The sequence below is a fragment of the Chaetodon trifascialis genome, chromosome 3 (genome assembly GCF_039877785.1).
Source record: "Chaetodon trifascialis isolate fChaTrf1 chromosome 3, fChaTrf1.hap1, whole genome shotgun sequence".
Classification (NCBI taxonomy): domain Eukaryota; kingdom Metazoa; phylum Chordata; class Actinopteri; order Chaetodontiformes; family Chaetodontidae; genus Chaetodon; species Chaetodon trifascialis.
Window position 1 is genome coordinate 32465825 of NC_092058.1, and position 21267 is coordinate 32487091.

At 44.6% G+C, this 21267-nt stretch overlaps 1 protein-coding gene across 1 annotated transcript in view; it reads left to right on the forward strand.

Annotated features, from left to right (window-relative positions):
- Positions 1-21267, forward strand: part of cntn2 (contactin 2) — a 91060-nt gene that overhangs the window by 62679 nt on the left and 7114 nt on the right. Inside the window, exons 10-18 of the mRNA XM_070958910.1 lie at positions 4641-4770; positions 5093-5243; positions 9017-9144; positions 11537-11712; positions 13824-13944; positions 17111-17269; positions 17635-17784; positions 18529-18599; positions 20540-20774. Coding sequence (XP_070815011.1) covers positions 4641-4770; positions 5093-5243; positions 9017-9144; positions 11537-11712; positions 13824-13944; positions 17111-17269; positions 17635-17784; positions 18529-18599; positions 20540-20774 — 1321 coding nt within the window. The remainder of the gene's footprint in view (positions 1-4640; positions 4771-5092; positions 5244-9016; positions 9145-11536; positions 11713-13823; positions 13945-17110; positions 17270-17634; positions 17785-18528; positions 18600-20539; positions 20775-21267) is intronic.

Sequence of the window (21267 nt, forward strand, 5' to 3'; positions counted from 1 at the left end):
TTTGTGTGAACTTCTGCTGCACCTGAGAGACAGTGTGTTCCGTGTCATTATCAGCAATTTCTTGTCTTTGTTCAAAGTCAGTGTCATTTCCAGCATCATTCTCTGCAGCATGTTGCTCCACGTTTGCTGCATCCACTTTTCTCAGTCTGAGATGATGTACCCGAATGCAGGTTCCTCCATGTCTGACGAAGACGACGACACTATCCTGACTGATAACAACTCCTGGTCCTTTCCACTCAGGGCAGTCCACTCGCTTATAGTACACCTTGTCTCCAGTTTCATATTTCTCATCTGTATGGCGTGTTTGTTTCCTCAGTGCTCTACGTATTTTTTCTGAACATTCTGCTTCTGTGAAAGCCTTTCTTGATGCATGTGAAGCAGAGATGTGTTTTGCCACCCATTCACTTTTTGTTGTGCCCTCTAACGCTGGGGGTTTATCAGTGAGCACAGAGGGCAAGTTGGGATTTTGTCCAAAAACCAGCTGATGAGGAATGTAGCCATGGACATTTTTCATGGTGTTCTTTGCCATGAGGGCCCAGTCCATAGCAGTGCTCCAATCACAACCATTACTTGCCTTCACTTTCATCATGATCTCGTTAAGCGTTTGATTGTGTCGCTCCAGAAGTCCATTACTCCATGGGCTGTAGGCAGCTGTTGTCTTAACCTCTATGTTGAAGTTCTCTGCCATATCTCTCACTTCATCATTGTTAAACTCTCCTCCATTGTCACTAAACAGCTTCTGAGGTGGGCTGTGCACACTTATCCAGTCATGAACAAAGTGTTTCACTATTTCAGAAGACTTCTTTGTAGTCAGAATGCTGCCTGCACTAAACCGTGTGAACTGATCAATAATGTGGAGGTACCACACACCTGGCACAAGTTCATTCAATTCAATTCAATTCAATTCAATTTTATTTGTATAGCGCCAAATCACAACAGAAGTTGTCTCAGGACACTTTCCATATAGAGCTGGTACAGACCAAGCTCTTTTATCTACAAAGAAACCAACAATTCCCCCATGAGCAAGCACTTGGCGACAGTGGCGAGGAAAAACTTCCTTTTAACAGGCAGAAACCTCGAGCAGAACCAGACTCTGGGTGGGCGGCCATCTGCCTCGGCCGGTTGGGTGAGAGAGGAAGAGCAAGAGAGGGAGAGTGAGACAGACAGACAGACAGACAGACAGACAGACAGACAGACAGACAGACAGACAGACAGACAGACATGCAATCACAGTAACAGTGACAGTGGATGTAATAACAGCAGTAGCAGTTGCAGTGGATGTCAGGCAGGGCCAAGGCAGGAGACGCAGCTGAAATCCACAATCCAGATTCAGCCACTGTCCATGGGAACCTGCAAGACGACAAAGCACAGAGACTCCGGGGAAGGAGCTAAGTTAGTAACACGCCGTGGTAGGACATGAGAGCGTGCGGATGGAGAGGGACAGTAGGACAGAGGAGCTCGGTGTATCTTTGGATGTCCCACGACAGTCTAATCCTACAGCAGCATAACTAGGGGCTGGTCCAGGACAAGCCTGAGCCAGCCCTAACTATAAGCTTTATCAAAAAGGAAAGTTTTAAGCCTACTCTTAAGTTCATGCAGATCTACAGCCACGGTCTCATTGTACTCTGATGCCAATGGTAGGCCGACAGCAGGCTTAGGTGCAGTCTTACTGTGTCTTTGACATACTTCACATTCACTTACAATTTTTTGCAGGATATTGTGGCAGTCTGTATCATTGTTTCCTGAGCTCTTTAACAGCCGCTGTAGCCTGTCAGCAGAGGCATGACCAAACTGTTTGTGCAGTTTCAGCAAGGTTTTTTGTTTTGTCGCTGAGTTCATTTGCTCTGAGATCGTTAGGATTTCATCATCACAGTTCATTTTCTCATGCTCATCTTTCTTTTCTGATGAAGTGTCATTTCCTGTAGTTGTCAACACCTGTTCATCACATTGTACTCTCTTGTCTTTGTAGTTAACAATGTTCACACAGTAGTGGCCAGAGCTTGTAAAGTCAAGTTTCACAGGTTTGTTGAACATCACTGCTCTGTCATTTTTCATATCTAGTACTGTCCCTGCTCTTTTCATTGAGGCTTTACTTAAAAGCAATGGAATGTCGGCTGGGACAACATCAGTTTCACTGTGACATTCAGTCTCTCCTATTTTTGCAGGAATTTTCAATTTTTTGGTGGAATGTATCACTTTTCCATCTCAAAACCTGAAGGGTCTGTGACTGTGTGTTTCTGTTTTCTTTACCTCATTTAATTCTTTCTCACTTAGCTCAGAGATGTAGCTATCCAGCCACTGTTGTCCACACACAGTCCGTGTGCATGCAGTGTCAATAACAGCTGAACCAAAACACTCTGTCACAAAGATTTCTGATACAGTGGGTGACTCTTTTGTGTACAGAGTGACATTACACTCCTCAACTTGATCATTTGCACTGTCTTCAGTAAACTTGACTTGCTCGCTTTTGTGTGGACAGTCCTTGGCCCAGTGAAATGTGGACTGACACACTGCACACTTTGATCTCCGGCCATACCTGTCCAGTGGGTTTGTGCCCGGCACCGGTGTTCTCTGTTGATCCTTTTGTGGCCATGACTTGCCTCTCTGCCTTCTCTGCTTTGTGATATATGCCGTTTGTTGATTAATTCCCATGCCGGATGCAGCGGCCGGATTTCCTCCAAATATCCTCTTCAGTGCTGACTTCATAGATGCAAAAGTAAGATCTGTGCACGCTGTGAGAGCTAACTGTCGGTCTTTTGTGTCCAAACATGCAGTATCCAACAGTTTAAAAGCCAAAACAGCATCAGGAAGTTCCATCTTGTACTTGCGCATCCGAGAGTAACGCTGTTCAAAGTCTATGATGTAGTCCGCAATAGATACACTGCCATCTCTCGTTAACCGGTCGAAGCTTGAATAAGCGTCATATGCTCGGTCTTTTTCTTCTTTAAGAAACAAGTTGTCAAGTTTGGCGAGTAAAGTGTCCATACCGGTATCTTTATTTAAGTCATCTGCTGGTATTTCCATCCCTGTTTCCCTCGCTCTCTCGGACAGCGCCAAAATGACTGCGAGCGCTTGCTTATCTTTGTCGAGCTCCGTGACTCTGGTCCAAATAGCAACTTCATTCTTCCAGCTTTCATACGGCTTTCCTTCGTCAAAGCCCGGGGGCACTCTGTAGTTGCTAACCATCCTCTGCTACCAATGTTACTCCATAAGAATACAAACTTTCACTGTTGCTCAACAACTCCTTTATTAGCGAACTTTCGCCGGTCACACACCACCTGTAGTGAACCTTCACAACATTCTGTTCCTCCAAAATAAAAATGTTCCCACTTCCTTACACTTCACAATAAAAGGTATCTTCTTATACAGTCTGGTATAAGGCTAACTAAATATATTAGAGCAGCACAACAATATACTGTAAGTTAACAATCGCTTATGTTTTTTCCATGTGTCTGTTTCTCTCTGTCTCTCGAGTGCTCTGAGATGGATGCAGTATATATATATATATATGCTCTGTAGGATGCCACGGCTGCACGGTGGTTCAAGGGGTTCTCTCCGGGCACTCCGGCTTCCTCCCACAGACCAAAAACATGCTCATTAGGTTAATTGGTGACTCTAAAATTGCCCCTAGGTGTGAGTGTGAGTGTGAATGGTTGTGTGTATGTGCCCTGTGATAAGCTAGCGACCGGTCCTGGGTGTAACCCGCCTCCCGCCCGTTGACAGCCGAGATAGGCTCCGCCCCCCCCGCAACCCCGAAAGGGATAAGCGGCATAGAAAATGGATGGATGGATGGATGCCACGGCTGTTTCTGGTTGGCACAGCAACGTTAATTGATTCGTTTGCATCCCTGTTTCACCATTGTACATTCGATCAGGGTGAGTGACCATTACGTGTGCGGAATGCGCTTGCGATGTGGTCAGATGAGATACAGATCAAAATATATAAATTTATGTCAGACTGTATGTGCTGACTCAGATAGTTGCATTCAGTCGTGGCTGTTGCTAAATATTGATCGCAGTGAAATGCCAGACACTGTGGAAACCTGCCTGTGAGGTATTGGTGACGTGAGTGCACGACTCTGCCGGTTTAGGAAAATCCACTTACCCGGTGGTGCGCCGCTGGTGCACAGAGTTGACCAGGTCTGGGGTGGTGAGCTTTCAGCGCACTTTTGCACCGCCAGCGCAGACCAAAAAGAACGAAAATCCAAATCCGCCAGCTCATTATGCCAACACCTCCCCCCTACTGCACCGCAACGCCCATCCTGGTGCACCTCTGTACACCTCGGTTTACCAAAATACCAAGTGCGCCGTGTGCCTGCCTGCGCTGCACGAAAATACCACTGTGCTGGCGGCGGAGTCGAAAATAGGGTTTACACGCTGCTGAAAAACATCTCAAAGTTGCTCAGTTGCTGAGCCTTGTATCATACCACACAATTCTGCGCACCATAATGTATTAAATTTGGCTATAAATGTAGTGAGTGATTACACACAAATTATTTCTTGTTTGCAACAGCAGTGTGAAGCTTCAGTCAAATGCAGTGTGACATTTCCCATACACCACTGCAGACGTACTTTATACACGTATGCTGGGTTTAACATCTTCCACATTACCTTTCCCTCTGACTGATCCCCCCCACACAGGATCGGGTAGAGGTGAACGGGCCTCGTCTTAAGATCAGTAACCTGGCCCTGGAGGACTCTGGGATGTACCAGTGTGTGGCTGAGAACAAACATGGCACCATCTACTCTACTGCTGAGCTCAGAGTCCAAGGTAGATGTCTTAATTTTTCCCTTATATGAACCAAGATTTAACATACTGTCACTTAAGAATGTTTTTCACTTTGAATAGATGTATTTTTGATTTCCAAAATTACATTTACAATGAAAGTCTGATTTTATAGCTATATCATTTATGTAAATTAAGAGTTAATAGAAATTAATACTGTACCACTCCATCTCCTCCATCTCCCATACTTTAACTTTCTCCATTCTCTACCCTCTCTGTCCTCCCCTGTCCATCTTATCCATCAACCACCCCGTTTTCTACCCTCAGTGCTGTTATTCTGACGCCTTCTTGCCTCCTGTTCTTCCAGTTCAAGCTCCAGACTTCAGGTTGAATCCAGTAAAGAAACTGATCCCAGCAGCAAGAGGCGGGCAGGTCATGATCGAGTGTCGCCCTCGAGCTGCCCCAAAGCCCAGCCTGTTCTGGAGCCGTGGGACGGAGCTGCTCACTAACAGCAGCAGGTAGCACTAAGTCAACTTGATTGTCATACAAAATGTTATGCAATTTCTGCAGATCAGGTCATTTTGCCACATTTATTACCCTCATTCCCTTCCTGTGGGAATTTGCCCAAGGAAAGTACGTAGTTGGGTGATACATCTCCACTAAAATGAAAGGGAGCAGTGATTTCAGAGTGCAGATACTCCTTGTTCTGCAAAGCAAAAATTGAACACACAATATAAATATAAATGAAATAGAGCAACAATTAAGGCACAGTGTAACATACAGCATGAAATAAAAAGCATGTCTGGATACACATACAGGGAGTTGTGGATGCAGACTGCTCCACAGTATATCACATACTGTAGGATGAGGCCAAGTATCTCTGTGGCTGGATGCCCGTTGTGAGGATGGCCTGATCAAGTTGTTTTGAAACAAAATTGTACCATGACGATAGAGGATTCTGGTCGGCTGGAAGGCTTGGATTGACTTTTGGTAACCAGTCAGTATAACCGAGCACCTATGACATACATTTTTGATTGCTGTTTTCAATTAATGTTCCAATATCAAACTCTAAGAGAGTGACAGTGAAGCTTGAGGAGCTTGGTGAGAGGGTTATTTGTGCAACTGAAGAATGGAGAACTGCCTTCTGAGTGAGAACCAGGCAAATTTAAGTCAACTATGTTTGATATTCTAACCAAAATGAAGTAATTCAGAGGAAAGAAAATATTTTGTTACACTTTTGTATGCAGGGTACAGGAAAACAAGGAGTAAGACCCAAACGCAGACTCAGAGGTGGAGCTGGTGCAGTTCAATAATTCTAATGCACAGGGAATGAAGGGAATGAACAAAACTCAGCCAAGCTACTGATCCTGCACATTGACTTTAAACATCTCTACTAGACAAACCAAGTTCACGCTTCTACTGCATCGATTTACTTCTAATCTGCGATTGTACTATACCATTTTTGTAATCCACGACCAAAATCCAACATGTCTGAATTCATGCACTGTACAAATAAAAAGGCAGTGTTGCAAGAAATAGTCTTTGTAGGTATAGTCTCATAAACAATTCATACAGTTTACACCACTTCCTTAATACAAATCAAGCTTCAGCTCAGGTGGGAAGGCACAAGTCATCATTATGACCTAGACACATACACACACATTCACTGTTTCAGGTACCAGTGATTAAACTATAATGAGAAAGTTTCTGTCTGAGTTACAGATTACTGTTTGTCACCTGTGTCTGTTATTTACGTGATAGTAGTAGGCACTTTGCATCCTCCTGGTAGAGGGGTTCATTGCTTGTCTCATGATGTTCCCAGGCAAGCAATAAAAATCGCACCTGCCCACTCTTGCAATTTCAGATTAAGAAGATAAACAAACGATGCTAGAATAAATGTCATCATCTGCAGGGTGAGCAAGCTCTCAGTTTCTGCACAACCTGGGAAATGTAGCTTTTACTTTTAACTTTTAACTTATGTCAACTGTTGAAAGATTTATAAAAAGCCAAGATGCTTATTACTTGGAGGTGAGATCAAAAGCAACTTCCCACAGTGTCATGTGTATGTATTGAAGGATTTATTACTGTTGATTGCATCAGATTCTGCCACAGCTACAGGAAAGCCTGTAACCACCTCAGTGTTTATATGTGTCATATTGATTCAAAGGAACAGACTCCAAAGTTTAGGCAAAGCACAAATTGGATGGGAAATATGAGAGTTAAAGTAAGTCTCACATTCAAGAGGTTTTTACATTCCTTTGTCCACCTCATATTATGTTGACTTCTGTGTGAATTCAGCATTGTCTGTAATCTCAGCACTTTCTGCTAAATGTCAGTTGTTTAAGATCTTCTCAAAAAGGTGAGGATTACACTACTTGTTCAAAATATCTGATGAACTAAGAGGCAATTACTCAGTTACCCATTTACTTTCAATCATCAGTCTGTGTGAGTGACAGTGTCAAATTGACTAGTGTGCCATTCCATCCTCCTTTAGTCCAAACACATCAGTCACATTCAGTCTTTCTGTGCTCAGCAGCATAGTGGGTGTTAACTGTTTGCTGTTTAAAGCTACACACCACTGAGCTAAGATGAGTAGCTGCTCTGTCATTATTAAGCATTTATAATACATATTTCCACTGTTTAAAGTTAGGACTGAATATGCAATATGTGATCAATATGCGATCAGCTCTGCTTAATATTTAGGAGGCCAGATAGTCTCTTCATCATCAACTGTACTCGCTAAGTACAGGAAACTGTGTGTGCAGCCAAACAGACTTGTAGTCTATCATTCAGAGCTCTTCTGAAAATTTACACTACAAAGTCATTGCTGAAAAGAGCTTGGTCTGTACCAGCTCTATATGGAAAGTGTCCTGAGACATCTTCTGTTGTGATTTGGCGCTATACAAATTGAATTGAATTGAATTGAATTGAATTGAATTGAATTGAATTGAATTGAATTGAATTGAATTGAATTGAATTGAATTGAATTGAATTGAAATGAAATGAAATGAAATGAAATGAAATGAAATGAAATGAAATGAAATGTAACAGACCAGGCCCAAATATCTAAGCCAATTATTTGGCAGTCAGACTAAAAATAACAAACAAAGCTGCATTCTAACTGAGCACTGCACTGTGAAATGGCATGTGTGCACAGAAAGCCTGCCAGCTAGATCAGGTAGTAAGCAAGTTGTACTGCTATGAATGGCTGACAAATGAAAGGAAAACCCAACATAAAGTGTTAGTAAGACATTGTTCCAAGAGCCTCCAGAACAGCTTCGGTGCCCCTTGTCATGTTGGTGAACTTTGTCCACCGTCTGGCATGTGTATCCAAGGCGTGATATGTAAACAGCCACTCTTCTGCTCTGCTACCCTTCTCACTGCATGCAACATCATATTATTACACTGTGTCTGGTTTCATACAGCTATTAATCAGCCCAACCTCCTTTTCAGGCATCCGCCTGTAGATGCAGATTCTAATCTCCTGTAAATTCTCTCCACTTTCTCTCTCTGCATACTCAGGTCAGAGCATTTATACCAAACTTGAACTGCACATATGCTGCATTTTCATCCTAATTTAAATGTTACTGAGTACAGCACAACTGAGTCTAGCACTACACGTCAAAGGTGACTGGTTAAGTAGCTCTAAAAAAAAAAAATAACTTAAAACAATAACTTAAATGTTTGACTTCTTTTTTTTATTTCCACAGAACTGACTCCAAAATTGTGGTTGATTTGCTCTGATCACCTACATGGTTTCTTTTCACACAGCTTCACCACGTCATCTGATCTTATCAGTTAGGTTGTAGAGTACAATGATGGGGATGATGGTTAAAACAGCGAAACTAAGAGAGTTAAAGCTAAACTGATGACTTGTACAGCAGCAGTCTGAGTGGTGAAGCAGTGAGCTTAAGGCTGAAACTAGCTGAGCAGCTGGGAACATTGGCTGGGAAAGTGAATTAGTAACTTTCATCTTTCAGACACAAATTCATAACACTTTATCACAGCTGCAACACATAAAGAGAGCTGACAAACAGAAGGTGGACACAATAGCAGGAATACCTATATAATACAAGACAATCCAATACAGCACTTCCACAAATCTTCATGCATTTAATGTCCATGTTTCATGATAGTATTTTAAGCTCCAGTTTTTCGATGCTGTATCGGACCACCTAGGAGTTGTCCCCAATATCTTCTCCATCCCCATATTTGTGTTGAGTTGAATAGCAGTACTATAGTCATCAAGCTATGGGCACTCTTTACCCTCTATATGCTCATGTCCCCTTAGAGTCACAGTTACACCAGATGGAATCTTGTGGATCCACAACATCAGCAGGGCAGACGAAGGGAAATACACCTGCTTTGCTGAAAACTACTTGGGAAAAGCCAACAGCACTGGACACCTGTCTGTCAGAGGTACACACACACACACACACACACACACACACACACACACACACACACACACACACACACACACACTGAAACCTTATGATCTGATAACTACAACAAAGCAAAGCAACAAACTAAATCTTGTAACGTCCCAGTCAGCTGTGGCTGCTCCTTAGCTACTTAGGCTTTCTCAACTTTGAGCAAAGTTGGATTTTCTGACTTCACAATGGAGGCAAGTGTAGAATCTAAATCTAGACTTTAAAGGTACCTTCAGAATTGTAAGGGTCACATCACAGATGCTACATCAATTTATTTTTTGTGTTCTTTGTTTTTTCTATGTTTATATAACAAAGCTTAGCTTATTGCAGAGACAGTCCATCGGTGAATATGCTGCTTGTCCACAGGGGTACCTCAAGGGTCAGTGCTTGGACCCCTTCTCTTCTCAATATACACCACCGCACTTGGTGCAGTCATCTGCTCACATGGCTTCTCATACCGGTCATATGCTGATGATACCCAGCTCCTCCTTTCGTTCCCACCAGACAATCCCACAATCTTGGCACGGATATCGGCATGCCTCACTGATATCTCAGCATGAATGAAGGAGTGTCACCTTCAGCTTAACCTGTCAAACCTGAGCTCCTTTCATCCCAGCCGGTCCCTCTATACAACAACAGATCAGTATCCAGCTGACTCCTGCAAAATCTGCCAGAAACTTTGATATCATGACTGATGACCAACTAACTTTTAAAGAGCATGTGGCCTCTGTTGCTCGGTCATGCCGATTTGCCCTGTACAACATCAGGAAGATCAGACCCTACCTGTCTAAGCATTCAACACAACTCCTAGTATAAGCGCTGGTACTATCGCGCCTTGACTATTGTAATTCCTTACTGGCAGGGCACCCAGCATGCTCGTTAAAACCTTTGCAGATGATACAGAACGCAGCAGGCCAAACGACCTCATGTCATTCCACTGTTCATATCCCTCCACTGGCTTCCATTTGCTGCCCACATCAAGTATAAGTCCTTGATGCTTGCCTACAAAATTGCCACCAAAACTACTCCGACCTACCTGAACTCCCTCATTTAGGTTTATGCTCCCTCCTGCTCACTACGCTGTGCCCAGGAATGGTGCATCTAGATTCTTTTCCTCTGTGGTCCCCCGGTGACGGAACCAAGTTACCAAAGAGTTACCAAACTCCATTTGTTCTCCATTGTCCCTCTCAATCTTTAGAAAAAGACTAAGACCAAGCTCTTTACTGAACACCTTCCATCCATCCATCCATTTTCTATACCGCCTATCCCTTTTGGGGTTGGGGGGGGGGGGGGGGGGGCTGGAGCCTATCCCAGCTTCAACGGGCGGTACAGGGTACACCCGAAACCAGCCGATTGCAGGGCAACATGCAAAGACAGACAACCATTCACACTCACACTCACACCTAGGGGCAATTTAGAGTCACCAATCAACCTAATGAGCATGTTTTTGGTCTGTGGGAGGAAGCTGGAGTACCTGGGGAGAACCCACGCATGCACGGGAAGAACATGCAAACTTCACACAGAAAGGCCCCGTCCGGGGATCGAACCGGCAACCTTCTTGCTGTGAGGCACGCACACTACCTGCTTGCTCCACCGTGCTGCCCTGAACACCTCGTTTCATTAAAAAATAAATAAATAAATAAATAAATAAATAAATAAATGAATAAAAAAAACTCTTGATCGACTAAATGCACTTTTTGCATTACTTCGTAGCACTGTCTGTTGTTCTCTCCTGTCTAGACCCTCGCTTGTGATGTTTGAAATTCTCATATGTACATTGCTTTGGATAAAAGTGTCTGTCAAATGACTAATTGTAATTGTAATTGTAATGTCAGATCAATAAAAAGAAAATGCAATACAATTATGTTAAAGGTAATTTAGAAAGTATGTCACTTCTACATAATTTGTAAGAGTGTAAGATGCAGTCACAGTTTCAAAAAAAACTTCAGGAATTTTAATCAATAAATGTCAGTTGATTATGCGCTATATAAAGAAATTATTCATTTTTTGAGAAAAAAAAAAAGCAATGGTGAAACAAATTAAATTAATGATGCCTCATTTCCATCATGTGTCCTAGTGAGTCATGCAAGTGAGCCGGCATACACTATACCTTGAACCTGGAACCTGCTCAACTAAATGGAATGGTTTTGTTTTGAATATTCTAAATTATAATGTTTTTCCTCACAAGCCAAAAGGTCTGTGGGTGGGGTGTGAAAAACACCCTCAGTAGTTTACACTCACCTATCGGGACCATCAGCTTTCTCTCATTTTTGAGGATTTTCTTCTTCCTTTTTATGCTCTAAGACATTTAATTCTTGTAGAGTCAAGACGATTCACAGCCATGGCACTAACTTTCATTTTTTGCCCAAACCATGCAGATGCCACTAAGATCACACTGGCTCCTTCCAACGCTGACATTAATCAGGGGGAGAATGTGACGCTGCAGTGTCATGCCTCCCACGATCCCACCATGGACCTGACCTTTACCTGGGCCCTCAACGGGGTTCTGCTGGACTTGGAGGACTCTGCTGGGCCGTACCACCGGGTAGACGGGGTGAGTCCTGTGACGCATGCATGGCAGTAGAAGACCCTGCAAAACATTGGTACTGCACTGAGATGAAAGGTGTACTATGCAGGAACTGTTGGTTACTGTTTGTAGATAAGATAAGATAAGATAAGATAAGATAAGATAAGATAAGATAAGATAAGATAAGATATACCTTTATTAGTCCCACATTTGGGAAATTTCAGGTATTACGGCAGCAAAAAGTGGATAGCAAACATAGAGGGCATCAGTAAAAGGACATTAAATATCAAACCAAACAATATAAACAAGGAATAATGAAATATGAACAAAACAACATTCAAACAACATTCAAACTTAGCCTCGGCTCAGTGCCACCAGAAGTACGTCCCCTGTCACTGGCAGAACACATAGCCCAGTGTACCACTGTAGAATCACAAACCTACATAACAGCAACTCAATAATCGTCTACCTGACTACCTGCGGGAAAATGAGTAATGAGGTATCTTGCACATATTATATCAACTGTCACTCTAGTGGATCATAAGTGGTGACTGTGAGTCTTTACTTTTTTATGAGTCCATACATTTTTGTACAGTTTTGTAGGAACATCCTGCACAGTATATCTTTGAGCATTGCAGGGTGTTTGTTAAAAAAATGGATGGATGATTTGGTGGCTTTGTGAGGCTGTGTAGGGGAAAGAGGGACATCATTGATAGTGCTGCAATGCACTCTCATTAGTTCCATCCAATCTTCAAAGCATCAAACCACAAATAACACCATGGTTGACCATTAGCTGAATCCACCAGAGCTTTGAGGTGTTGTTAGTCTTAGTAATTCTCCAGAAAACACTGCAAAAGCATTGCTCCTTCTTTGATCAAAGGTTTTCTATCTGGCTTGAAGAGGATCAGCAGTGGGTTTCTTGTGATTTTATTTTTCTACTCACCTTTTACTTTTTCCACCAAACTCTGCAAACATTTTTCTAGATTTGAAAGTTTTGTTCAGTCTAGTACAAAGATTTGGTGTCACTGCTTAAAGCTAAGTTATCAATCACAGCTCATAAAACTGTGGCATAAAGATAAGGATGGTTTTTCTTATTGTGTCATTAAAAGACCAGAAGAACACCTCAGTGTAAATGTCTTAAGGCCGTTGGTTGGTTCCTCCTGCAGACATAAATCTTTAAAAACAGTATCATTTTCAATATATGTTTCCATTTTTTCAAACTAAATGGCACAGAAGAATAAGATAAATCAAACCTTAGATATGCACAGTACTTGTTAGTAGGATATATTCATTGTTACTTTGGGACTATATCACCAGACTGATGCTTAAAGGCGCTGCTTCTAACTGACTTCATTTTAGTCTTTGATTCTAAGTAAGCTCAGTCTGCTGCTGATTCCATTATGTAAGCACTGTTTTTAAAGTTCATAGCTCAGGAAGCACAGTAATCAGCCACCCAAGTTATGGGATCACGGTTGTTTCTATGGCTTTATAACATGCTCAAGCACAAAGAGCGACTGATTTGTTCTGTGACACAGATGATTCAGTTCAGCTTCAGGCTCTGGTGGTGAAGAGTTGTTGCTCCATGTAGTAAACAGCTCTAGATTTCCTGCTAAGTCCAAACAAAACACAGTACAGTCTGATTGAGGCTGCCCTTATCACCACTGGTCTTACTCCATCATTCATTCATTCATTCATTTTCTATACCCGACAATCCCTTTCGGGGTTGCGAGGGGGCTGGTTTCACCTGTATTTATCTTCTAGACAACGCGGGACATTACCAAACAAGACAAGTGATTTCCCATTTTCCTGAACAGGAAGATAAAATTGATCACACACACCACTATATGCAAAATGTTAACGAAACTTTGGTCATTTGAGGACAGGGAGTTGAACTTTGAGCACAAGGCTCAGGTAGTGTGAAACGTAATGAGCTCTTAAATCAAATGAGCTATCCATTCCTGCTCCTTTATGTCTCAGTGTTTAATAAATGTTGATGTCATAGGATGCTGCTATTAGCTGAAAATAAGCTCCTGTAATTCACCTCAGCTACCATAGTTATGTTTAGTAGTATAATGTTCAGCTGCAGTGTTTGACTCAATTGCTTTGTTCTCTCTGTTGTTCTGTCTCCTCCCTTTCAGAAGGAAAACATTGGTGACCTACTGATTGTGAATGCTCAGCTGAGTCAAGCAGGGATGTACACATGCACAGCTCAGACTGTGGTGGATAGCGCCTCAGCTTCAGCTAAACTAGTTGTTCGCGGTAAGATGCATCAGCGCTCTGTTCTCATGTCATTTTCTCACAACTACTGCACACATTGACTCTATGGGGCTCATATTTCACCCTGCACAGTGGTATTTTCATGCAGCGCAGGCAGGCGCACGGTGCACTTGGTATTTTGGTAAACCGAGGCATACAGAAGTGCGCCAGGATGGGGACATGGAATGTCACCTCACTGTGGGGGAAAGAGCCTGAGCTAGTGCGGGAGGTTGAGCGGTACCAGCTAGAGATAGTCGGGCTCACCTCCATGCACAGTCTGGGCTCTGGAACCCAACTCCTTGAGAGAGGCTGGACTCTCTTCTACTCTGGAGTTGCCCGCGGTGAGAGGCGGCGAGTGCGTGTGGGCTTGCTTATAGCCCCCCAGCTCAGCCGCCATGTGTTGGAGTTCTCCCCGCTGAGCAAGAGGGTCGCTTCCCTGCGCCTTCGGGTTGGGGATAGGTCTCTCACTATTGTTTCGGCCTATGGGCCGAACAGTAGCGTAGAGTACCCGGCCTTCTTGGAGTCCCTGGGAGGGGTACTGGAAAGTGCTCCAACCGGGGACTCCATTGTTCTGCTGGGAGACTTCAATGCTCACGTGGGCAGCGACAGTGACACCTGGAGGGGTGTGATTGGGAGGAACGGCCTCCCCGATCTGAACCCGAGTGGTGTTCTGTTATTGGATTTCTGTGCTAGTCACAGTTTGTCCATAACGAACACCATGTTCAAGCATAAGGGTGTCCATCAGTGCATGTGGCACCAGGACACCCTAGGCCGGAGGTCAATGATCGACTTTGTAGTCGTATCATCTGACCTTCGGCGGTATGTCTTGGACACTCAGGTAAAGAGAGAGGCTGAGCTGTCAACTGATCACCACCTGGTGGTGAGTTGGATTCGCTGGCAGGGGAAGAAGCGGGACAGACTTGGCAGACCCAAACGTACCGTGAGGGTCTGTTGGGAACGTCTGGCGGAACCCGCTGTCAGGGAAGTTTTCAACTCCCACCTCTGGGAGAGCTTCAACCAGATCCCGAGGGAGGTTGGAGACATTGAGTCCGAATGGACCATGTTCTCCACTTCCATTGTTGATGCAGCCGTCCGTAGCTGTGGCCGTAACGTCGGCGGTGCCTGTTGTGGCGGCAACCCCCGAACCCGGTGGTGGTGGACATCGGAAGTAAGGGATGCCGTCAAGCTGAAGAAGGAGTCCTATCGGGCCTGGTTGGCTCATAGGACTCCTGAGGCAGCTGATGGGTACCGGCAGGCCAAGCGTGCGGCAGCTCGGGCAGTTGTAGAAGCAAAAACTCGGGTCTGGGAGGAGTTCGAGGAGGCCATGGAGGAGGACTACCGGTTGGCCTCGAGGAATTTCTGGCAAACCGTTCGGTGCGTCAGGAGGGGGAAGCAGCTTTCTGTCAACACTGTTTACAGTGGAGGTGGGGAGCTGTTGACCTCGACTGGGGATATTGTCGGGCGGTGGAAAGAATACTTTGAGGATCTCCTCAATCCCTCTGTCATGTCCTCCGTAGAGGAAGCAGAGACTGGGGACTTGGGGGTCGATTCATTCATCACCGGGGCTGAAGTCACTGAGGCAGTTCGCAAGCTCCTCAGTGGCAAAGCACCGGGGGTGGATGAGATCCGCCCTGAGTACCTCAAGTCTCTGGATGTTGTAGGACTGTCTTGGTTGACACGCCTCTGCAGCATCGCGTGGCAGACGGGGACAATGCCTCTGGACTGGTAGACTGGGGTGGTGGTCCCTCTTTTTAAAAATGGGGACCGGAGGGTGTGTTCCAACTATCGGAGGATCACACTCCTCAGCCTCCCTGGGAAAGTCTATTCCAGGGTACTGGAGAGGAGAATCCGGCCGATAGTCGAACCTCGGATTCAGGAGGAACAATGCGGTTTTCGTCCTGGCCGTGGAACACTGGACCAGCTCTATACCCTCCACAGGGTGCTTGAGGGTTCATGGGAGTTTGCCCAACCAGTCCACATGTGCTTCGTGGACTTGGAGAAGGCATTCGACCGTGTCCCTCGCGTCATTCTGTGGGAGGTGCTCCGGGAGTATGGGGTTGGAGGCCCTCTGTTGAGGGCTGTACAGTCCCTGTACAACCGGAGCAGGAGCTTGGTCCGCATTGCCAGTAGTAAGTCGGACCTGTTCCCGGTGCATGTTGGACTCCGGCAGGGCTGCCCTTTGTCACCGGTTCTCTTCATCATTTTTATGGAGAGAATTTCTAGGCGCAGCCAGGGGCCGGAGGGGGTTCGGTTCGGGGGCCGGCAGATTTCGTCTCTGCTTTTCGCAGATGATGTTGTCTTGTTGGCTACCTCGAGCCAGGACCTTCAGCATGCGCTGGGGCGGTTTGCAGCCGAGTGTGAAGCAGCTGGGATGAGAGTCAGCACCTCCAAGTCCGAGGCCATGGTTCTTGACCGGAAAAAGGTGGCTTGCTCCCTTCAGGTTGGGGGAGAGTTCCTGCCTCAAGTGGAGGACTTTAAGTATCTTGGGTTCCTGTTCACGAGTGAGGGAAGGATGGAACGTGAGATTGACAGGCGGATCGGTGCAGCGGCTGCAGTAATGGGGTCGCTGTACCGGTCTGTCGTGGTGAAGAAGGAGCTGAGCCGAAAGGCAAAGCTCTCGATTTACCGGTCAATCTACGTTCCTACCCTCACCTATGGTCATGAACTTTGGGTCATGACCGAAAGAACGAGGTCCCGGATACAAGCAGCTGAAATGAGTTTCCTCCGCAGGGTGGCGGGGCGCTCCCTTAGAGATAGGGTGAGGAGCTCTGTCACCTGGGAGGAGCTCAGAGTAGAGTCGCTGCTCCTCCACATCAAGAGGAGTCAGCTGAGGTGGCTCGGGCATCTCTATTGGATGCCCCCTGGACGCCTCCCTAGGGAGGTGTTCCAGGCATGTCCCACTGGGAGGAGGCCCGGGGGAAGACCCAGCACACGCTGGGGTGACTATGTCACTCGGCTGGCCTGGGAACGCCTTGGGATCCCCCCGAAAGAGCTGGAGGAAGTGTCCAGGGGGAGGGAAGTCTGGGTGTCCCTGCTCAGACTGCTCCCCCCACAACCCGACCCCGGATAAGCGGAAGAAAATGGATGGATGGACTTAAGTTAATAGATACACGCTGATGAATAATTTAATTTACTTGTTCACACACTCACATTTTTGTGTTGTGTCCAGGCCCCCCAGGTCCTCCTGGAGGTTTACTGGTGAAGAATGTCGCTGAGACATCAGTGGAGCTCAGGTGGAGTCGTGGCTATGATAACCACAGTCCCATTGGCAAATATGTCATCATGGGGCAATCATCACTCTCATCAGAGTGGAAGAAGATGAGGACAGGTGTGTGTGTGTGTGTGTGTGTGTGTGTGTGTGTGTGTGTGTGTGTGTGTGTGTGTGTGTGTGTGTGTGTGTGTGTGTGTGTGTGAATAACTGAAACAATTTTGAGATTAATAGAAAATTAATCATCTTTAAATCATCCAAGAAATTTTTCCAGTATTAAAATCAAATATTCATTGGTTACAGCTTTTCATGACTGATGTCATCAGGCTAAATAAGTACTTTGAAAAAATATTTTTGGCCACCAGAATTTGTTATGGACATTTTCTTTTCTTTTCTTTTCTTTTCTTTTCTTTTCTTTTCTTTTCTTTTCTTTTCTTTTCAAATTTTCATTGTAAATAAACACACGTCTCCTCACTGAACACCAGACCCAGTTAACATCGAGGGGAATGCAGAGTCAGCTCGTGTGATGGGTCTGATGCCCTGGATGGATTACGAATTCCAGGTCATCGCCAGCAATATCCTGGGCAGTGGAGAGCCCAGCATGCCCTCACACACCATCCGCACACAGCAAGCAGGTGGGGCCACAGGTTGCATTCAGTTGGCTGCAAACACTCCTTGAAAACCAATGGCAAGTGGTCACAGGGAGTCATTTATATTCGCCCTTGAATCCATCACTATGTCTGGATACATGGAAGCACTGTATAACTGGATCACGCCAGCCATGATGTCTGTCAATATGTTGACATTCTGATCCATGACTACTACTACTACATTATTACATCACTTATGTAATCCATAAATTGGACCACTCCCATCTTTGAGCTCCCCCTTCATTTTTGTGGGGGACCTGTAAAGTTTGGTCACTGCATCGTCCATGGCTATGATTCGGTATGTGTCAAACCGGGGAATATTTCAGCAAAACACACACAGTAGTGATGTAGCAGCTATTCAGTATCTTCCTTGATGGGAGTATTTTTCCTTGCACATTCTGCACAGTATTTCACATTTAAACATCCTTTTAGTCTCACATCAAAAAATGATTTGGTTTGTGGGTGAGAGAACAATATTTTTTGAAAGTATAATATGTTTTCTGCCCTGCGATCGACTGGCGACTGGTCCAGGATGTACCCCGCCTCTCGCCTGTTGACAGCTGGGATAGGCTCCAGCCCCCCCGTGACCCCGAAAGGGATAAGCGGCATAGAAAATGGATGGATGGATAATATGTTTTCCAGCCAGACATGTTTCCACTTCTTTAGACTGATCCACTTGTGTGCTTTATGTCATGTATATCATCTTGTGCTTGTATATTTGGCCCTCAGCTCCCACAGTGGCCCCCAGTGGACTTGGAGGAGGAGGAGGAGATCGCAGTGAACTCATTGCTACCTGGACGGTGAGTGGGTGACTCAGAGCAGTTTGTGTTCATGTGTCTGCTCCATGTATGCATGGTATGTTTTACATATAAATGTAGCATACTGTTAAGGGGCTGTACAGCCTGTTGTAATAGGACCCAGAGATGCAGACCCGAAAACAGAGGTTGTGTGAAACAAAACAAATTTATTAATAAAAAGGAAAACAGAAAACACGCTCAACGAGCGGATTATACTCACTCAAAAGACGCACTCAAAAGGAGTGGATAAACAGAAGGAGCACCGACGAAGCGGGTATGACACGAGGCACGCGTGGAAGCGGCAGGCAGGCACTGAAACAAAGGAAAAACACAGCTCACTTAGAGACTGGAAAAAAGTGGACAACAAAAAACGTAAATCTGATTGAGAGAGTGAGACTAAAGACATGTACTTACGAACCATAAGACCAAACATCGACAAGGAGATCGAGGAATAATCCGGCAACGAGGAGCAGGAAGTCCACGTCTTAAATACTCTCCCTGATGAGGGAGAGTGGCTGCAGGTGAGTAGCAGTGGGAGGAGCTGGCAGCAGGTGAGGGGCAGCCCAGCCATGGATCCAGGGGTAGACAGACAGACACACACACAGGGATAAGGGAGAGGAGACACACAGGGAGAGACAAGAAGCCAGGATCGTAACACATACAGTGCTACAGCATAATAAGAAGCTATTTCAGTGTTAGTCCTTCCTCACAACTCTAGTTTCCTTAATCTAATCTGTAATTCATTGCAGTTTTTGTTCTACCATCACATTTATATGGACTCTTCTTCTCAGCTTTTGTGCTGCAGTAGTTCTAGGCTTCCTCTGTCATTCCCTGCTATAATGTTACAAAGCTGTTGTTTATTGTTAATTGACGTAAAATGGCATTCTACTGGTTGCATGTCCTTAAAAATGGAGGTCTTGCAAGAGAACAAAAAAATGGCCAAATTTGAAGCAGCAGAGGCCAGGTATCCTGACTTGTAGTCCCTAGTATAGATCAAAATCCTGGATCCTACACTTTAAACTTCATGCTCCCAGTTAACACATCTGTGGTCCATCAACCCAAACTGAGATCACTTGAGTAATCTACATGTAGAATTTTCACATGATCATAGGTCTGAGTGTCAAGTATTGCTGTCTGCCACTGTTGTTTTATATGCTTCCACTTGGAGTCCCTAGGTTCACATTTCTATCTTCTATTCTATCTTAAAACAATCTTCACAGGTCTATATTGTTTGCTTATTAAAATTATGTTTCCCTGCTGTAATCATTCCTCCTGCTCATGCTTAATGCACCTTCCATGGAAATGGTGGGAAACAAGTGTGTTGAAGTTGAACTGAAGGTAATGTGTGGCTTCTGCAGTCTAATCACTCTGGTCAAGTGGATATCTTCCAAAGTTACAATGCTTTATTACAAAATGCCTTCTTTGTGTTTCCCCAGCCACTGTTTTCAGAAATACAAAGGGGGGAACTTGTGCTAAAGAGACTGCAACTTTGGAAGATATCCTCTTGAGCTCAAACTACATTTTTGCACAGAATGAGGACTGTGGATTTTGTCCCCAGTCACTTACATTGTAAGCACATTAAAATAGAGTCCCTTTAATGCCCAGTATGTACAATACAAAAAGAATGTTGGCAGCAAGCAAAACCTGTTTCAGTGTTCATATGGGCACCGGACAATTGGTTTAAGACAAGTTTGAAAGAGGTCAGTCACAGAGCTCTCAACTGCCCTGAGCATTCTCTCTCTCTCTCTCTCTCTCTCTCTCTCTCTCTCTCTCTCTCTCTCTCTCTCTCTCACACACACACACACACACACACACACACACACACACACACACACACACACACACACACAATACTGTTGTGTCAGATGTCTCTTAGAAAGTAGGGGTTGGGCCCATTTGTCTTTGTAGAGGTCCATGTCTTAATTTTCTGCTGTACCTTCCAGCCTATGGCCAGAGAATACCAGAATGGAGATGGCTTTGGCTACATCCTGGCATTCAGGAAGAAAGACACATCATCTTGGACAGTGGTGCGTATTCCTCATGTGGAGTCATCTCGATATGTTTACTACAACGACAGTGTCACACCGTATAGTCCCTTTGAGGTGAAGATCAGAGCCTACAACCGCAGAGGAGAAGGCCCTTTCAGCCAGATCGCTGTGGTCCACTCTGCAGAGGAAGGTGAGTCACTGTGGAAGAAACAGACTTTGTTCATCTCTTTGGGTTGGCTGCCAAATTGATTTCTATTAAATGTTCTCTATTACTGCCCAGCAAGTTTCTTTTTTGTCAAAAGTATTTTATGAATCAGAAAGAAAACATATGACAAACAGAAGGGCAACAGACAATATGAATATAATGACATGTAAAGATGTTCATCAACAGGAGGCCTCCAGGAAGAGTATGAACCCTAACCCTAACCCTAAGAGTGTCAAAATAAACCAAAATAAAGCAGATCACAAGTACATTATTGTCCTTGACGCTTTGGAAAAATATCCATGTTTTTCAGTTCCTCTGCAATATGAAGCTTGAATTGTTCACCTGCAAGGTCTCGACTGTAACAACTGAGCTTCCTTCATTCTTGCTTTTGCACATTCTAGATTTACTGTGTTGAGTAGATCATATATCCAGAGTGACTGCACAGAGATATCAAGCATAAGCCATTAAATTACTTAAG